The 17,922-nt window shown below is 49.3% G+C and overlaps 1 protein-coding gene across 5 annotated transcripts in view; it reads left to right on the top strand.

Annotated features, from left to right (window-relative positions):
* Positions 1–17,922, top strand: part of Frmd5 (FERM domain containing 5) — a 281,243-nt gene that overhangs the window by 240,285 nt on the left and 23,036 nt on the right. For all 5 annotated transcript variants that reach the window (XM_026787798.1, XM_026787796.1, XM_005364351.3 and 2 more), the window contains exons 5-7: positions 6,506–6,603; positions 8,691–8,814; positions 13,042–13,129. In XM_026787798.1, the coding sequence (XP_026643599.1) occupies positions 6,506–6,603; positions 8,691–8,814; positions 13,042–13,129 (310 nt within the window). The remainder of the gene's footprint in view (positions 1–6,505; positions 6,604–8,690; positions 8,815–13,041; positions 13,130–17,922) is intronic.

Genomic DNA, 17,922 nt, shown 5'->3' with positions numbered 1-17,922 from the left:
TGTAGTCATGGGTGAATATGGTAAATATATATTGTATATTGTGTGGAACTATTTAAACTTTTTACTTTCAAAAAGACCCTGGCTCACAGAACCAAATAATTAGACATATAAATAAGATAAACATTTATTATCACAGATACTTTGGATAACAAATACAGACAAGGCTCGGTTTGGACTTAGGTTCTTTTGAGAATGTCACTATGGAGCCTAAGCTGGCCTTGAACTCACGATTCCACTTCCCTGGTGCTGAGATTACAGCCTGTGTCACCATGCCCAGTGGAGGGTCTTCTGTTTCCGGGTACGCTTCCGGTCCCCAGGAAGCCTTGCACGGAGCGAAGGCTCAGTGTGTCCCTGCTGATAACATGGTCCATGTCAGCGTAGCACTGGGATCATGACCAGACCTCGCACCAGGTCAGCAGACTTCAAGGACAGTGGCAAGGGCACCAGCACCTCCGCCATCTGCATGCGTCCTCAGGAACCATCTGAGACAGTTCCTCTTCATCTTTACCTCGCCGGCCTTCCTTCCCCAGAGTACAGTTTTCTCACATTGTGGGTAGTACCAACTGTGGGGTGCCCCGCCTGATTTGCAGGTTTCTACCCTCCCTGATACAGCCCGTGAAGCCATGGAATTAGGTCCGTGTTTCCCATTCACATCCCTACTGATCTTGAGAGAGTGGGTACCTGCCCCAGCCTCACTCAGTACCCATAATTCATTGCTAGCTCTGAGCCCTTCATCTCAACAGCCCACCTTGTGCCAAACTAATTTAGCTGTCAGTGTGTCATCTTTTTTCCCCTGGGAATCTCCATCCTAAATTTCACTGCCATCTCAACCATCCTGTGGAGCAAGGCTAAGGAGGGGATGAGCTGGAGAGTAAAGAACTCTTCTTTGGGGGCTGGAGAGACGGCTCCATCAGTTGAGAGCACTGACTGCTCTTCCAGAGGACCCGGGTTCAATTCCCAGCACCCACATGGTGGCTCACAACCATGTGGAACTCCAGTCCTAGAGGATCCAACACCCTCCTCTGAGGACACTGCACATTCATGGTACACAGTGACATAGGCAGGTAAAATATCCACACACATAAAATCAATACTAAAAAAGAAACCGAGCATCGGTTTTTTTTTTTAAAAAAAAGGAATTTTGCTTCACTTTGCCATTGGTCCTTCCCACAGGACAAATTTAGTTTCCAAGTCCTCATTAATTTCCTTTGTCATTTTTCTCTTTAAATAATAAATAGACTTATTTTTTTGTCTAGACTGGTAATGGTGCCAAGAAATGGAGAGCTAGGCCCCATTTAGCTTTTACCAGGGACTGCAGGTGGATGCACTCTGAGAAATGGAGTGTCAGAAGGAAACGGGCACATCCACACCTTACCAGGAGGCAGAGGCCTGGCACACGCCAGCGGGTGGAGGAGTCCAGAAGGGTGGGTGGGTGGATGTGGGCTTCAGCACACAGAGGCCCAGTCATTTATTCTCTCAGTGAATGGTCTCCGAGCCTCCATTAGGCTGACATAGATTGGCAAGGCTCTCTGGAAAGGGACAGAAAGTACGTGTGTTGGGCTTTCGGAACCATATGGTCTCAGTCACACCGGCTCGGTTCTGCCGGTGCCGCTCGGAAGCAGCCGTCGATGATGCATGAATGAGTGAGCAGGGCCATGTTCCAGCAAAACCTGATTCCGTTAGAAAGCACGGCGGTGGGTCCTCCTTGGCTAGGGTATCGGGAAGCTATGGATCAAATCTTGGCTGATTTTTAGCTCTGAGACAAGGCTAGCGGCTGTACCTCTCAGCACTCAGTTTCCTCGTATGTGGAAATGGAACAGAAATAGGAGTTACTACTCGTGGAGTTTCTGGAGACGTGGCTGAGGAAGTGCGTGAGCAACAGTGGAGGGCAGACATGGAGAGTTGCTAGCGTTAGTGTTTTGTTCCACATAGTCCCCCATCTCCTTTGTATATAACTGTGAGAGGACTTAACTGCCTTCCAGTGTCCTCTGCCCTCGGGTGTTTTCTATAGTACCTGTGAGGTTCCTGGCCTTGTGAAGGACAGGAGGAGATAAACAAAGCTTTAAAAAAAAAAAAAAGAAACAAAGAAAGAAAAAACCACAGGCCAGTGAGATGGCTCAGTGGGTAAATGCGCTTGCCGAGCAACCCCAGTGACCCAGATTCCTGAGGTCTGAAACCCCAGGCTCAGCACTGCTGACATGAGAGGGGGAGGACTGGATGGAAGCTTAGCTCACCTGAGCAGCGCAGCAGCAGCAGCAGCAGCAGCAGCAGGAGAGCCCTGCCTCAGAAACAAGGTGGAGGCAGCCACGCCGTCCAGCAGGCAAAGGCACTTGCTGACAAACCCGCAGTACTGAGTTCCGTTCCTGGCACCAAAGAGCAGGAGAGAACCAACTCGTACAAGCTGCCCTCTGACCCCAACACACATACACACAGAAATAAAATATAAAATCTTTTAAAAATTAGTGTGTATATCCAGGCTGTAGTGGCGCACGCCTTTAATCCCAGCATTCAAGAGACAGAAGCAGGTGGATCTCTATGAGTTCGAGGTCAACCTGGTCTACAAAGTGAGATCCAGGACAGCCAAAGCTACCCAGAGAAACCCTGTCTCAAAAAAAAAAATAGTGTGTGTAATGCCCACAGAAACCAGAAGTGACCAGAAGTGGGCATGGAATCCTCTGGACCTGAAATGCCAGTCAGTAATGAGCAGCCTTGTGGAACTGAACTCAGGTTCTCTGAAAGAGCAGCAAGCTTTCTTAACTCCTGAGCCATCTCTCCAGTCCGTGTATCTAATATATATAATAAAAAATTGTGTGTGTGTGTGTGTGTGTGTGTGTGTGTGTGTGTCTAATTTAGGGCAATTCTCTCTCCTCTGATAGCTAAATGAATTACCACAGGGTAGAAAAGTACTGGGTCCGGAATCAGAGGCCTGAATTGTGACTAGTGGGTAACACTAACCAAGTCAGGCCACATCTCCTCAGCCATAAGTCAAGGGAATTCTGTTCCTTAACTCTGGTTCTGAGAAGCAATGGCACCTGGCTGTGCTGGGCAGGCCTGGCAGGCTGATCCTTCATCTGGCAACACACATTGCCTTGATGACAGAGTTTCATGCAACAAGATTACCCACAGGGGCCTTGTGGGTGAGAGTATACCAGAGTCTCGTGGGAGCAGGTCTCACGATGCTATGAGCCTGTGGGGTGTAGTTCCAGCACCATGTCAACCCCAAACTTTCTGGACACCACCGTGGCAAGAAATCAAGGGGGACCTCATGAAGACGTCCGAGGGTCCTTCAGTGAGCTCATTTCCTCCTGCTCTCCAATGACTTCCTTCTTTAGGTTATAACTTGTCCATCCTTGCCTCCCTCCGTGCCACGGCAGTCCTTGAGAGTGTCGATAGCCTTCCCCTCGCGCTGCCCACAGCTGTCCTATAATCAGGAGTCCAAAGGACTCCCAGCCTCAGAGAACTGTGCACATTCCAGCTCACCCTAGACATCTGCCGCGGGCCCATCTGTAGCAAAGTAGCGGTCCTGTATGAGAGGAAGGCTGGCATACAGCAGGGGTCAGAAACTCTAGAGAAACCCCAGGAGTACCTCTGACATGCCTTCCTGGGGACAGGGGTTGTTCCTCTGTGACATAGAGAATCACCATCCAGATCTGTGGGTGCTGTTTGACACATTACCTTTCATCCAGGACATCCTGTCCCAGATTTTCAGTCATGGAAGAGCAGGCCACGAAAGCAGGGATAATATGTGAATCTGAGCCCAGGAAGTGAGCAATGAGTTGGGGGCAAAGGCCATATCCTCATCCTGCCAAAACCTGGGGAAGTGGGAGTCGGAACAGTGAGAGGCAGGGAAGTGCTCGCTCGCCTCTCCCACTCACCGTGTGGCATTTCACTGTGGGAAGCAGAGTGCAGGCAAGCTGGATTTGATAGATCCGTCGTAATTATTCACTCTGCATGGCGCCAGCTTTTCTTGACAAATGTTAGGGCTGAATGGGTTTGTTTGAGGAGGGGAATGGCTCTTACAAACTCCCAGGAGGAAATCCTTACCCGGACTTTGGTTTGAGGGAGGTACCGCGTTTTGATGTGGTCACGGAGATTCTTTTGTATTTTGTAGGACTCTGCCTCCTATATGTAAGTCATATGAGGATCTTGGTAGAAAAAAAAGGTGCAGGTTCCAAATGATGCCAATATTGCTGATGTGGGGGCTATGCTTGGAGTAGCAAGACCCAAGGAGGGGCTAGATTGCTCCTTGACTGATTCTCCATTCTCTAAGCCCAGCACTCACTCTCTACTTCCTCCAACAGTTGCCCTGTCGATGGCGTGCTCTCTCTGTGGGTATTTTTACATGATTAACTGGACGTGTAATTTAGACTGAATATAAACCAGAGGAAACTGGTTATCCAAGGAGGCCCTAACTTCTGCCGGTGGAAATTGGTGGAACGGAAGGGCCTTCTGCTATAGTTCCAAGACTCCTTGCTCTCCCAGGGATGCCATAGTCATGTGTGGCTGCCCAACAAAGTACCATTAACCTTAGCTTAAAGTAACAAGCCATCGAGAACTTCTATGGGTTGAGAGTCCAGGGGCCATTTTGCTGGGAGCTTCTGGCTCAGGACCAGTCGTGGGTTAGTAGGGACGACTCATCTGAGGGTCTTCATGGGACTGTTGGCAAAAGTGTCCCTCCTCCCCGTGGGCCTCGCTGTAGGGCTGTGTAAGCATCCTCAGGTGGGGTGAATGGTGCAAGAGAAGAACAAAGCAGCTGTGGGGATTCTGATGAGACAATCGAGACACCCGCTTCTGTGTGGTTCTGTTACCCACAGCAAATCACCTTCAGGAGGTGAGAACTCATCAGTATTTCATGAAATGTAGTGTGTGAAGGGTCTGTGGGTGTATTTTTATTTATTTATTTATTTATTTATTTATTTATTATTTTTAATTTATTTATTTATTAAAGATTTCTGCCTCCTCCCCGCCACCACCTCCCATTTCCCTCCCCCTCCCCTAATCAAGTCCCCCTCCCTCATCAGCCCGAAGAGCAATCAGGGTTCCCTGACCTGTGGGAAGTCCAAGGACCACCCACCTCTATCCAGGTCTAGTAAGGTGAGCATCCAAACTGCCTAGGCTTGTGGGTGTATTTTTAAACCATCACCGGTGCCTCCTGGCCATCAAGAGAGGACCCACCCAGGGAACCGATGTGCCTCGTAGCCTTGGGTTTGCTCTTGCTGGCCGACTTGTGAGAGTGTGTGGTCATCTCTCAACACTCTTGGGAAAGACGCTTCCCAATAGAAAGCGGTCAGTTCCACCCCACTGTGTCGGGCTGTCCTCCTCCCCTCCTCCGGCTTCAGAAACTACAGAGCAGCTGCAGTCTCAGAGGGCAGTATAGCGGTACTAAAGAACCAGGGCCAGGAGTCCTGACGTCATGAGTTTGGATCTTAACTATTTAGTCGTGTGTCTGTGGGAAATCCACTAACACCTTGGCTTTATCTGGAAAATGTGGAGGAAATGATAGTGCCTGTTTCAAAGTGCTGTGTAAGAGTTAAATGAGATGTTAGATGTGAGTCATGCAGTGTCCGCCGCCCCAGCAGACGGGTACTTAGGGCAGGGCCTGGCTCCCCTGCTCTCGGTGCCTTGCTCCATCTCACGTACACAGTCTGTGTTCCTACATGAGTGCCAAGCCCTACAGTGTTTAAATACTTGGGAGCATGCACAGGTGCACATACACGTGCCTACACTCACACATACTGGCGCCCACACACACACACACACACATTAGCGCACACGTGAGTGCAAGTACCTGCAGTACCCGGGAGAGGATGTCGAGATGTCGGATACCCTGGAACTGGAGTTACCAGCGGGTTGTGTGAACCATCCACCACGGATGCTGGGAATCACACTCAGGTCCTCTGCACAAGTAGTATATGCTCTTAACCACCAAGCAGCCATCTTTCCAGCCCCTCACTTCTCCCTTTCTATTTGGATTTGAAGAGATCTGATTGACTTCGGCCAATAATCTACAGGGGGAGTAGATTCTAATGCCAAGCCCAAGCTAAATTCTCCCCTCACCCACCATTCCACTCGAAGACCCAGGTAGGCCCTATTTCCACATCCCTGATAGCACAGTTTTTCCTGATTATATCACACTGGCAGGGGGCTGGTTCCCTCCAGATACCAGCACTTTGGTGGCAGGGGATGGGGGGGGGGGGCGACAAGGATGGAGGGATAAGGATGGGGAGGAGTTAGGGGGAAGTGCTTACCAGGGAGTGATATGTCTATGTTGAGCTAGAGAGAAAACTGACAGGTTGTTTTGATCTGAACCTTAAACAATTAATAGTTCAAAGCGAAGTACCTGAGAGTCTGCAAGGAAATGGGAAATGTATTTGTTCTACGGTATGAGAGAAAACTGATGTAGGGAAGATGCCCTGACAAAGATTCTGATAGGCTTCTATTACATATTTATGCCTTTAAAGCAATCAGAGCAACCCTTTCGTTTTCATCTCTGTTTTCTCTGCAGGTACTTAGTCTTCCTGCAGATCAAAAGGGATCTCTACCATGGCCGTCTCCTCTGTAAGACATCGGATGCCGCCTTGTTAGCAGCCTATATCCTTCAAGGTAATGGCTTTGGACAGGATAAATTTGCTTTTCACGCTAAGTCCTGATTACATTATCCCATTTACCACAGATGACGTCTTCTTAGATCAAAACAGCTTCTAACTTGAAGCAAGTTAAAGGATTTGGCCTGGGTTGCCTAGAGCCAAAAAGCCCAGAGACCCTCCTGCCCCCAAGGTCTCACAGCTAGCCCCCTGTGGAGTCTTTTCGGCCTCCAGAGACTTACCCTGTTCCTTTCACATTAGTGTTTCTGTGCGGCTGAAGAACACTCAGAATCGCTCGCCCTGGCCCTCTCGTGCAAATCGCCAAGGTGTGAGGCATGGTAGGCCTCTGGCATCTGTTGTGTAGACCTCTCCGCCGAGAGGGCTCAGTGTCTCACGGATTCTCAAGTGAGAAACCATTTCCTTCGGAAGAGTCGAGCCTCTTGCTGCCGATTCCCAGAGTGGCCATGGGAACCTGTCGTGAGATGTGGGACCTGTCATACCCTTCTCTCTTAAGATGCTGAGGACATTCAAGTGCCACTCCTCGGGATTGTCTTAGTCCTCCACCCTGAAATTGTCATTAACAACGGGATCATTTGGGCCTAGAACCGTGACGCTTCCATTAAAAATGTGAACCCTTGATTGTGAATCAGGGAACTCTCAGAAGCAGCTTGAGGAGAGTCTGCTGAGGGCAGAAGTATCGGAGCAGTGCTAAGAGGGCAGAGTGAGCCCTCTGCGGGGGAGGGGCCTCGGGCTCTGAGAGCCATTCCAGTACCAGCCAATGGGAAGCGCAGCCATTGCGTGTGTACGGCCTGAGGTACCTAAAGAGTCCCCCTTCTTTTTGAAAGAGGAAGATGCCCTGTACTGTTAAACTATAGTCTTTTCATCAGGTCCACCCTGATAATTATATCAAATTTATTTTTTTTCAAAATGTATTTGGTAGCCAATATCAGTATTTTCCCCCTTGAAGCTTTTCAGATAAAATCAAAGCAAAGATCTCAAGGTTCAAGGTCCCTCATCCTTGAAGGAATGAGATTTCTCAATAAACAACAGAAATTGCCACAGAATTTGAAGTTTGGGTAGGTTTTTGTTTATTTGTTTGTTTTGTTTTGGACATATGGTTTTATTACGCTGTCCAGGCTGGTCTTGAATTCTTGGGCTCAGGTGAGCCTTCTGCCTTAGATTCCCCGGGACTTGAGGCTCCAGACATCCGCCACTCCCGCCCTCAGCCCCTAGTAACTTGGAAGGAGCCACAATTGGCAGTGGAATGCACAAACCCAGAGCGCTGTGTTCAGCTGCGACCCAGGCCTTGTTTTCCTCCCAATATTCATGCCGCCTCAGCTGAAGAGCTTCTGGCTGTCTAAGAGAAGGAAGGGGGAAGGCCAGCAAGCTGCCGGGAGCTCCTCTTTTCTTTTCTGAGTTTCCCTTTGGGTGGGGAACTGCCTGTGGAGGAAGCTGACTTCTGACTGGGAGAGCACTGAGGAAAGATGGTGTCCATAGAGCTCCCAGAGATCCCACAGCCGTAGAGGCCAGCTTTGTAGGCGTGGCACTGGGCACAGCATTGGAAAGTCAGCCTTAGAATCTGGTGCACCTGCACTCGGTCACTGGGACATAGCCATGTTCCCAGTGGCAGGCCTTCCTGGTGAGCCCGCCGTGAACGCTGAATGTATTCATCTGGTTCCGCGTGTGAGGGCTGAGTCCTGAACTGGGATCAAGACTCAGTCAGCAACTTCTCTTGTCCTACTAAAATCTTCGGGATGGGATTCAGGTACCCAACCTGGGGCACAGGAGGTCCTGTCTTGCTGACCAAGCTCACTGTTTGCTGCTACCAAGCCGAGCATGGCTCCCAAGCCTTCCCGTGTGGCTGCACCACTGAGGATCATAGACCAAGCTTCTGCTCTTTTATTGAAAATTTACTAGTGACCTCAGAGCCCAGGACCAGCTCCACTGTCTCTGCTTTGACTGAATGTCAACCTGTTGTACACAGCAGGGGGGAAAAGACCCACTTCTGCTCCTTGGGGGCCTGCCCTCTTGCCAGTGTCTGCCTGTGTTTGGCCTCTGAGCTGTGTGTTAATCTCTCTTTTTTTTTTTTTTCCTGCCTTTGAAAAGCGGAGATTGGGGATTACGACCCAGGAAAGCACCCTGAGGGCTACAGCTCCAAGTTCCAGTTTTTCCCAAAGCATTCAGAGAAACTGGAAAAGAAAATTGCTGAGATTCACAAGACTGAACTCAGGTATGTTACACTCCCTTGGGACCCTAGCCACTGAGCACACAGCTCCTGGCCCTATCCTCTGCTCTCAGAGACTTGCTCAGACACAGTAAAGCTCCCAGCACTGGTGACCCTGGGATGTCCCATTTCCCTGGACCCCCCCCCCATGGCACAGCCTCCTCCCAGTGAGCAGTGTATGGCCATAGCATTCTGAATGAGCCCTATCCCTCCTGATCTCAGAGGCTGGGCAGCTGTGCTGGATGGAAGATAAACTGCACAGGGCCAAACTGACTTACATGCAGTACTATGGTTTAGAGTCGGTAGCATCAACACATTTTGAGGCCCCTGCACCAGGGATGCAATAGCCAATGCCCACAGAGCCCCGCAATCTCAGCTGGGTTTAGCCGACCCAGATTACGCAGAACCATAAACAGCACAGATGCAGCCTTTCACCCACGCTCAATGGGCTTTACTGCAGAGAGTGGTTTTAAAGAGCAGTGGCAGAGTGGGCTACTTCGGGTATCAACGCGAGAACACAGGTTTCCCAGGCAGATAAGGTGCCTGAAACAAAGGTCTGTGTGCTATAAACTAACAAGAAGCTGGGTCACCATTTTAATAGGTTACAATTCCTCTTAACTTTTAGGACTTTGGATTTATTAAGACAATTAAGCAATAATTCAAAAAATGTGTATTAACCAACATAGAAAAGAGATTAAATTTAAACTACATTTAAAAATGAAGACTTTTGTTTATTTTTAATTTTTGTTTATTTTTTAATTTTGTTTATTTTGAGTATACTAGTTAGACAAAACTCTGGGTTTCCTTGTGGGTTTTGTTCATTTTTTTAAGGTACTTTAAAAAGAAGCAAGACGAGGAAAGCCACAAATGATAGTCACAGAGTGAATCATTTGTGGAAGAGTATTATGGGGATGATAAAGCAAACAAACTCTCTGTGTCTGTAAGAGAATTGGAAATTGGGCAATGGGTAAGAATGGGAATATATTTGTTATAAATATTTAATCTTGTGCATTTCCTGCTCTGAGGAAGGACTGGAGCAGGAGTGGGGTGCTTCTAAGAGCTCTGAACTTAAACCAGAGTCTACCACACCATGATCTTGCCCCCAAAACCCTCATCTCACTACATGCTTATGAATGAACATAACCCAAAGCTGCCCCCGCATTTGCAGACAGATTGTCAGAGTCCGGTGTGACCAGACAGACTCATCAGGGTTGCAGTCTTGGGTTTTTCCAGTCTCAGTGCTGAGCCCAATGGTCGGTCCTGTCACTGTTAGGGAAATGGTGACCCCTTGTGGTTAAACATCAGGATGACAGACCTGCTTGTGAGCTCCCATTCAGAGAGCACGGATTTATGCCGGCTGTCCAGAGGGTAAGATATCAAAGTAGTGGGGACATTTCTGCAGAAAGTTAGTTCAAGGCAAGGGACCCCTCAAGAAATGATGGCACCTGTTAGGACCCTGGAGATCTGAGCAAACTCCCGAGGTTAATGGATTTCAAGGGGCGGATTCCTTCAGACATGGAATGAAGACACTCCTTGCATCTGGGGTTTGTTGGTAGATGTAGGGGTCTGCCTTCACCCGGATACCTGCAGACACGGGTTTTGCTGTGCTTTCATAGTGTGAAATTGCCCGAGTTTTCTCCCTCTCTGCGACTTTGACAGCTCCTGTGGGCCCAGGCTGTGGGCTGTTTCTTGATCTACTTTCCAGAAGTAGTACAAAGGCTAACTTCAGAGCATGAGAGACAGTGGCCGCTTCAGGGGACACCGGAGGGAGCCTGGCCTGCTTCTCGCTTGGGTGGGCTTGCTTCCTGCTCTGACGTATGACTTTGGGCAGACGATAAATTTAGTAATGAGCAACTTTGGCTCCTGCCCGCCAGCCGTCAGAGCTGACGGCTTCACAAGCTGCCCTTCCAACCTCACACTCAGTGTGCTTTTCCAGGGCTCTGCAGGCAGAAGAGCCAAGAGCCAGTGCCACCGCTGGCCCCAGGGTGGTTTCGTGTACACGTTCCAGGAGGCAAGCGGGAAGAGAGCCATGCCAAGGCCTCTTCAGATGGCCAGAGCCGGCGTGTTTCCTTTCGTACTATCACATGGAGAGCTGTGTGGTATGGAAGCCAGGCGGCGTCTCCTGCCACAGCCGTTCTCAACCTGGGGATCACGACTCCTATGGGAGTCAAACAACTCTTTCACATAGGTCGCTTAATAGAGATTTACATTATGATTCATAACATTAGCAAAATTACAGTTATGAAGTAGCCATGAAAATAATTTTATGGTTGGGGGTCACCACAGCATGAGGAACTATATTAGAGGGTTACAGGGATAGGAAGGTTGAGAACCGCTGTCCTGCTTCTCCTAGTCCTCTGTTCCTGTGCTCTCTTTCAACCAAGAGAAAGGGAGTGGTACCAGCAGGATTGTATGCCAGTCCATGTCAGCTCACAGACAAGAAAGCTGTGGCCAGTAGCCAGCCTACAGATGTATTTTCCCTGTCTCCGCAGTACTGAGTGTTGTGAATTACCATAAAAACACTATCTCTGACTTATTTAAAACCACAGCCTCAGCTGGGTGTAGTCTGCACACCTTTAATCCCAGGACTTGGGAGGCAGAGGCAGGCAGATCTCTGTGAGTTCGAGGCCAGCCAGAGACATTATAAGACCCTGTCTCAAAAAAATTTTTTTATTTATAATATCTGGCCAGTGAGATGGTCCAGCACTTGCTGCCAAGCCTGCCATTCTGAGTTCCATCCCCAAAATACACACAGTGGAGGGAGAGAACCAGTTCTGGCCCGTAGTCCTCTGAGCTCACATACACAATTGAGACGACAAACTGAACCTTGGCCTGCGTTTGCTTTTGGGATTTTGGTGATGATGGTTGCTTGCTTATTTGTTTTGATTTGGTTTTGGGTTTTTTTGTTGTTGTTGTTGTTTTATTTTTGTTGGGTTTTTTTGTTTTGTTTTTTAAGCAGGAGCACGTATAGTCTAGGCTAGCCTTAAATTTTTCTGTGCACTTAAGGCTGGGCTTAAACTCCTGACCCCACTTCCTCTACCTTCAAGTGCTGAGGTTACAGATACCACACACCACCATGTCTGGCTTCGCATGGTTTTCAGGAAGACCGCAATCTCAGAGTCATTCCTACCGCTTCCTACTCTTCACGCTGAGCCCGCTTGACCTGCTATGTAGCCTGTTGCACTTTGAGTTTTGTTTTGTTTTTAATTTTTTATTTTTATTTGGTTATTTTATTTCTGTCTATGCACCGTGTGTGTGCAGGACACTCTTGAGGCCAGAGGAGAGCATTAGATCCCCGGGCACTGGAGTTCTTGAAGGTTGTGAGCCGCCATGTGAGTACTGGGGATCAAGCCCAGGTCCTCTGGAATAGCAACCAGTGCTCCCACCCACTGAGTCATCACTCCAGCCCCCCGCTGAGTTTTCACCTTAGACTTGAATCTCTAAAGTTGGTTCTACAAGCAAGCAAGCGAGCACTATGGAAAAGTGGAAGTGTGTGGCCCCTGATCACATCTTTCTTTTTAATGCCTCCTTCCCACGAGAGTAGCAAAGCTCAAAGAGATGGCAAAGGCTCCCTCAAGGTCCAAGTGAAAATGTCGACAGTGTGCACAGAAAATGTCCACCATAGCCTTCTTCCCCTAGATGTTAACAGCCTGAAGGTGGCTCTCCTACAGAGATTGCTCCTAGCAAGATAGGCTAAACCTGATTCCTCCATTCAGCTGTATGTGACCGTTCATGGGATTTCCCTCTGTATGCTGTGATGACCATTAATGAACAAAGAAACCGCTTTGGACCTATAGCAGGGCAGAACTTAGCTAGACGGGGGGAAAACTAAACTGAATGCTGGGTGGAAGAGGGCAGAGTCAGGGAGAAGCCAGGTAGCCCTGCTGGAGATAGAAGCCGGAACTTTTCCCAGTAAGCCACAGCCTCGTGGCAATACACAGATTAATAGAGATGGGTTAAATTAAAATGTAAGAGTTAACCAATAAGAAGCTAGAGCTTATGGGCCAAGCAATGATTTAATTAATACACTTTCTGTGTGATTATTTTGGGGCTAAGCGGCCAGGAACCAACAAGCAGCCTTCTTACTACAAATAAACACACTGAGCTTCTAGGGTGCTGCGGTTGCTCCACCAGAAAGCCAGGCCCTGCCCAGCTGGCCACTTCCAAACAAGGAGCTCACACCTGGGGAACCTGTGGGACGGGAGCCCTGAGACCATCTCCTTCTCATTCCAGTGGTCAAACACCAGCAACATCAGAGCTGAATTTCTTGAGAAAGGCACAGACATTAGAGACCTACGGAGTGGACCCTCACCCGTGTAAGGTAAGACTCCCCCAGGAGGGACTTCACCAGCTGTGCCTCCCCTACCAAGGCGTGGGTTGTATCCACAGCCCTTCGGTGTATGGGAGTGCCTCTGCCATGCCATGTCGAGACACACACACACACACACACACACGCGCGCGCGCGCGGATCCGTCACTGCCATGTCACTGTTAGAGGATCCCAGGCAAAGGCAATCTAAATAGCAAAGCCAAACCCAGTGCCCTGCTTTGGCAGCTGTGGGTAATTTGGTGGAAATGAATCAAGAGGGCATGTGGAGAGCGCCCCACAGGGAACAACCGGCAATCACTCAGCAACTGTCCGCCCTTTACTGACCCATAATCTAGTTTCTTCCCAAGAGTGGGTTCTATTGACTAGAGTGGCATGAGTCACCACGTGGGACTGCAGTGGAATCGCATCTGATTCCATTATGCACCAGGGAGGGTGAAGCCGGACCGCACCAGGGATGCTGTGCCTGGAAACCCCTGTAATTGCCACGCGCTCCTGGCGTTTCAGAGATGAGTTTGGTGAGCTCACCCCACAAGCAGCAAGACCCACAGCACGTCCTGGCTCTGGCCACTTCCTCCCGCTACAGCTCACGCCCCTGTTGCTTTGCCATGCTGGTCAGCCACTGCCACTGTTCCACGTCATTTATGTCCCGTTTCTGTTACTGGAGAGGCTGTAGTATCAGCAGCTCTAAAAGTGAGACCAGAACAAGATCGGCATCTTCTCCCTCGCAGATGAAGGGGCACTGTAATAGAAGAGTTGATGTTTCCCTTTCCTGGGGCTGCAGCGTGGCTTCCACCATGCCGGCGCGTTGCCTCTGTGCTGGAGCCTGGAAGTGTGACTCCTTGGTGCTGATGGGGCTGGTTCCTTCTGAGGTCCCTAAGAGAAGGATCTGCTCCAACCCGTCTCAACTTGATGATGGCCATCCTCCTTTACCTTAGGTCTGCCCATTATCTCCCCTCTGCTGTTGTAATTTAAAAAAAAAAATGGCATGAGAGAGAAAGACGCAGTTCGACAGAGTTCATGTGGAGGAGGGGACAGCCTCTGGGGACAGGAGCTGCAGAAAAGAAGAGAGAGGCAGAGAGAAAAGGGGAAGAGACAGAGATACAAGCAGAAAAGTAGAGAGAAAGAAAGGGACAGACAGAGAGAGAAGGGAGAGAGAGAGATGGAGGGGAGAGGGAGAGGGAGGGAGGGGAGAGGGAGGGAGGGAGGGAGGGAGGGAGGGAGGGAGGGAGAGAGAGAGAGAGATGAGAGGTAGGCAAGGCCCTTTTAAAAGTGAACTTAGCGAATGTGCACTGGAGGTGCTCTTAGTGGCTACAGCTGAGAACACATCCTGTCAGGACCCCAAGGGCAGGCCAGTTCAGATGCCTGAATACTAAATGTCCTTGTGTAAGGACACCAGTTAAACTGAGTTGTGCTCAATCTCAAAGCCTCGGCTTAATTTTTAATTTCTATAAAGACCTTATCTCCAAAGACAGTCACATTCCCAGCGCTTGGAGCTAGGACTTCAACATCTGAATTTATAGGAACTGATGCAATCCAGTGTATAACAAACAATGAAAAAGAAAGGCACAGGGGTGAGGCTCTGGTGAGGTGATTTTATTTTGCCTATAAAGTAATAAAAACCTGGAGGACATTCTGGAATGCAAGCCTCCTCCCCCACCTAATTCCCTGTCCCCTGTGCAGCTTACTGACATACAGGGCCAGGAGTCAGGGGGCACATCCACACACTTCTACAGACTTTATAGGTGATATAAGAATTAGCATGGCTAGGGGGCTGGAGAGATGGCTCAGAGGTTAAGAGCACTGCCTCCTCTTCCAAAGGTCCTGAGTTCAATTCCCAGCGACCACATGGTGGCTCACAACCATATGTGATGGGATCTGGTGCCCTCTTCTGGCCTGCAGGCATACACCCAGACAAAATATTGTATACATAATTGCTCATGATGGCACACACTGGTAGGACATACTGAAGAGGCAGAGACAGAGGCCAACCTGGGCTACACGTTTAGCCTGTGGCTAACACCTTTAATCCCAGCACTCAGGAGGAAGAAGCAGGTGGATCTTGGTGAGTCTGTCTGTCAAGACTACACGGTGACATCATCGCTGGAAAAAAGAAAATCATTTAGCCATTCTATCAATGGATTAGGCACCCGAGCAGGCAGCAGGGGACCTCATAGGAGAGAAGTGTTTGGGGGGGGGCATCTGGCTCTAAGCTCCAGTCCTCATCAGCTCCAGTCCTCGTCAGAACCTTGCTGGGTTCTGACCCCCACTCTTCGCAAGGGGTGTGCAGGAACTTGTCCTTGAGCTGGTAGGTCATCCTAAGACCTCGGAAACAAACACAGCTGTTGCAGAACTGCAGTCTTCCCTGTGCACAAAAAAAGGCTCTGAAGTTCACACACAGGGTGACGGGGACATGGACACACATACACACACACGCGCACACACACACGCGCACACACACACACAGAGAGAGAGAGACCTAAAGGTAGGTGTGGTCATTAGAAGGTGCCAGATCACCTCAGTGTTAGAGTCCAGTCCCTTTGAGGCCTCACTAGAGACTGGCTGAGGTAGGATTCACAGCACTCACAGTAGGCAGGCGGTGCCCCTGAGCCTCACGTGAAACGGGCTGAGGTAGGATTCACAGCACTCACAGTAGGCAGGCACTGCCCTGAGCATGACAGCTGACGGAAGGTGGGTAGGAGTTCTGTTATTGTCCACAGAAGCCATGGTCTGGCAGCCATGGACAGTGACAGCCAGACTGGTGTCCAGACTAAATTCATGTGCACTTCAGGACCATGAACTCCTGACTCAGCCTTGGCTTGGACAAGTTTGTCCATCATGGGCACCCGAAGTCTGAAGAGGCTACAAGAAGGAGCCAGCCTCTGTCCTCTGCGTGTGACCCAATCCCGTGTGTCATAGCTTCTCAACTCCTAGACCTGAGGGAGGAGAGAATAAGCATAGCCCACTTCCATTTAGAGCTAGTGAGTTCTTTCATGGTAGTTTTCACCGACTCTTCAGTAGGTGGGTGCTAATCTCCCTGTTTTAAAGATAAGAAAGTTGATACAGGAACTGGAGAGATAGCTCAGTGGTTAAGGGCACTGACTGCTCTTAACAGAGGACCTAGGTTCAGTTCCCAGCACCCACATGACAGCTAACAACTGTCTGTAATACCAAGATCTGAAACCCTCACACATACATATGTGCAGGCTAAACACCAATGCAAATAAAATAAAAATAAATAAGTTATTTTTTAAAAAACAAAAAAGAAAGTTGATACACCCAGGTGATGGTAGCATGAGCCTTTAATCCCAGCACTTGGGAGGCAAAGGTAGGTGGATCTCTGTAAGTTCAAGGCCAGCCTAGTCTACAGAGTGAGTTCTAGGACAGCCATAGCTATTACACAGAAAAATCCTGACTCAAGAAAGAAAGAAAGAAAGAAAGAAAGAAAGAAAGAAAGAAAGAAAGAAAGAAAGAAAGAAAGAAAGAAAGGAAGGAAGGAAGGAAGAAAGAAAGTTGGTATACTAGAGAGCCAAAGTCCACAAGGCCCTGAGAGGCAGAGCAAAAATTTGAACTCAGTTCATTTCCAACATTGTGTAGCCATATAGGACTGATGCCTGAGAGTCTTACTCTGGAGAAAGGGGAAAGGCAGCTACCTAACTGGAATTTTTTTCCACATTCCCAGACCTGGGCCTCCTGCTCATCCGGGTCAAGTCAGGGCCCCACTGTGGACTCCACGCATGACCTTTGGATCCTTTTATTAGGCCTGGCCATGTTTCCTCGGTCCTCCGAGGCAGAGAGCAATTCAGAGTCTTCACTCTTACCATTAAGTAGCCTCACTTGAGTGATGTGCTCCCAGGCACTCCCCTTAATGTTGCTGCAAGGAGAGCTGGAAGAAGCTGGCACGCTCAGTGTAATAAATACTGATGATTTCTATTAACAGGGAGGCAATTACTGGGCCCAGGGAATCTGGGGCATGCAGCCCCGGGGAGGACAGAAGAGGAATCGTTTTGATAATTAAATGAGGGCAGAATGCGCTGGCTGGGCTCTGTTCTCCTGGACTGATTAAGAAGCTAGCATTGGTCCTGTGCGTGCTGATGGTTTCCGTCTGCTGGAGTGTCCTTGTTTGGTCCTAGGACCAGAAGGAGGGACTCCTACAGACCCTGGCTGGGGAGCCAGAACAGCCAAGTCTCAACCTTGTACAGGGCCATCCTCAACCGCGCCACAACCCACACCCCCAGGTCCTGGCAGGAGCCCAAGAAGCCCAAGACTACAGCTGCTGGAAAAGAGAGCGGGACCTGTTACTATATCTGTCCCCTGATTCCTTTCCAAACTTGAGAGTTACCATCTTGTTCCATTCAGTCTAGCCTTGAGGCTGGTCATTTGCCCTGGGACTTTCAAAGCCAGTACTGTGGGTTCTGATGGGGCTGCCCTGCTAAGGCTTTGGGGGGTGGGGTATGGGGAGTAGCTCCATCATGGAGGTCCAACCTTTTTAGACCTGGTGGTGCCCTTCTTGAGAGCCCATGTGTGTCAGGCACTCATCACGTAGACTCTGTTAATCTTCACTGTGCCACTGCCAGGAGTCTCTCTTCACCCTCACATTGCCATGAAAACACCAAACTTCTGAGTGCAGATTTAAAAAAGGTAAGAGGAGTTAGGAGGTGCCAGGGAGGTTCTTACTAATGTGTCAGAAGTTCCGGGTGAGGACAGCACTGAGACTGGGAGCCAGTGTTGCCTGGCCTCAGGGTTTGCCTGAACCAGTGTTGCCTGGCCTCAGGGTTTGCCTGAACC

Source organism: Microtus ochrogaster (assembly GCF_000317375.1).
Source record: "Microtus ochrogaster isolate Prairie Vole_2 chromosome 14 unlocalized genomic scaffold, MicOch1.0 chr14_random_1, whole genome shotgun sequence".
Classification (NCBI taxonomy): Eukaryota; Metazoa; Chordata; class Mammalia; order Rodentia; family Cricetidae; genus Microtus; species Microtus ochrogaster.
The sequence above is the reverse complement of the archived record's forward strand: the minus strand, read 5'-3'. Positions and strand labels throughout refer to the sequence as shown.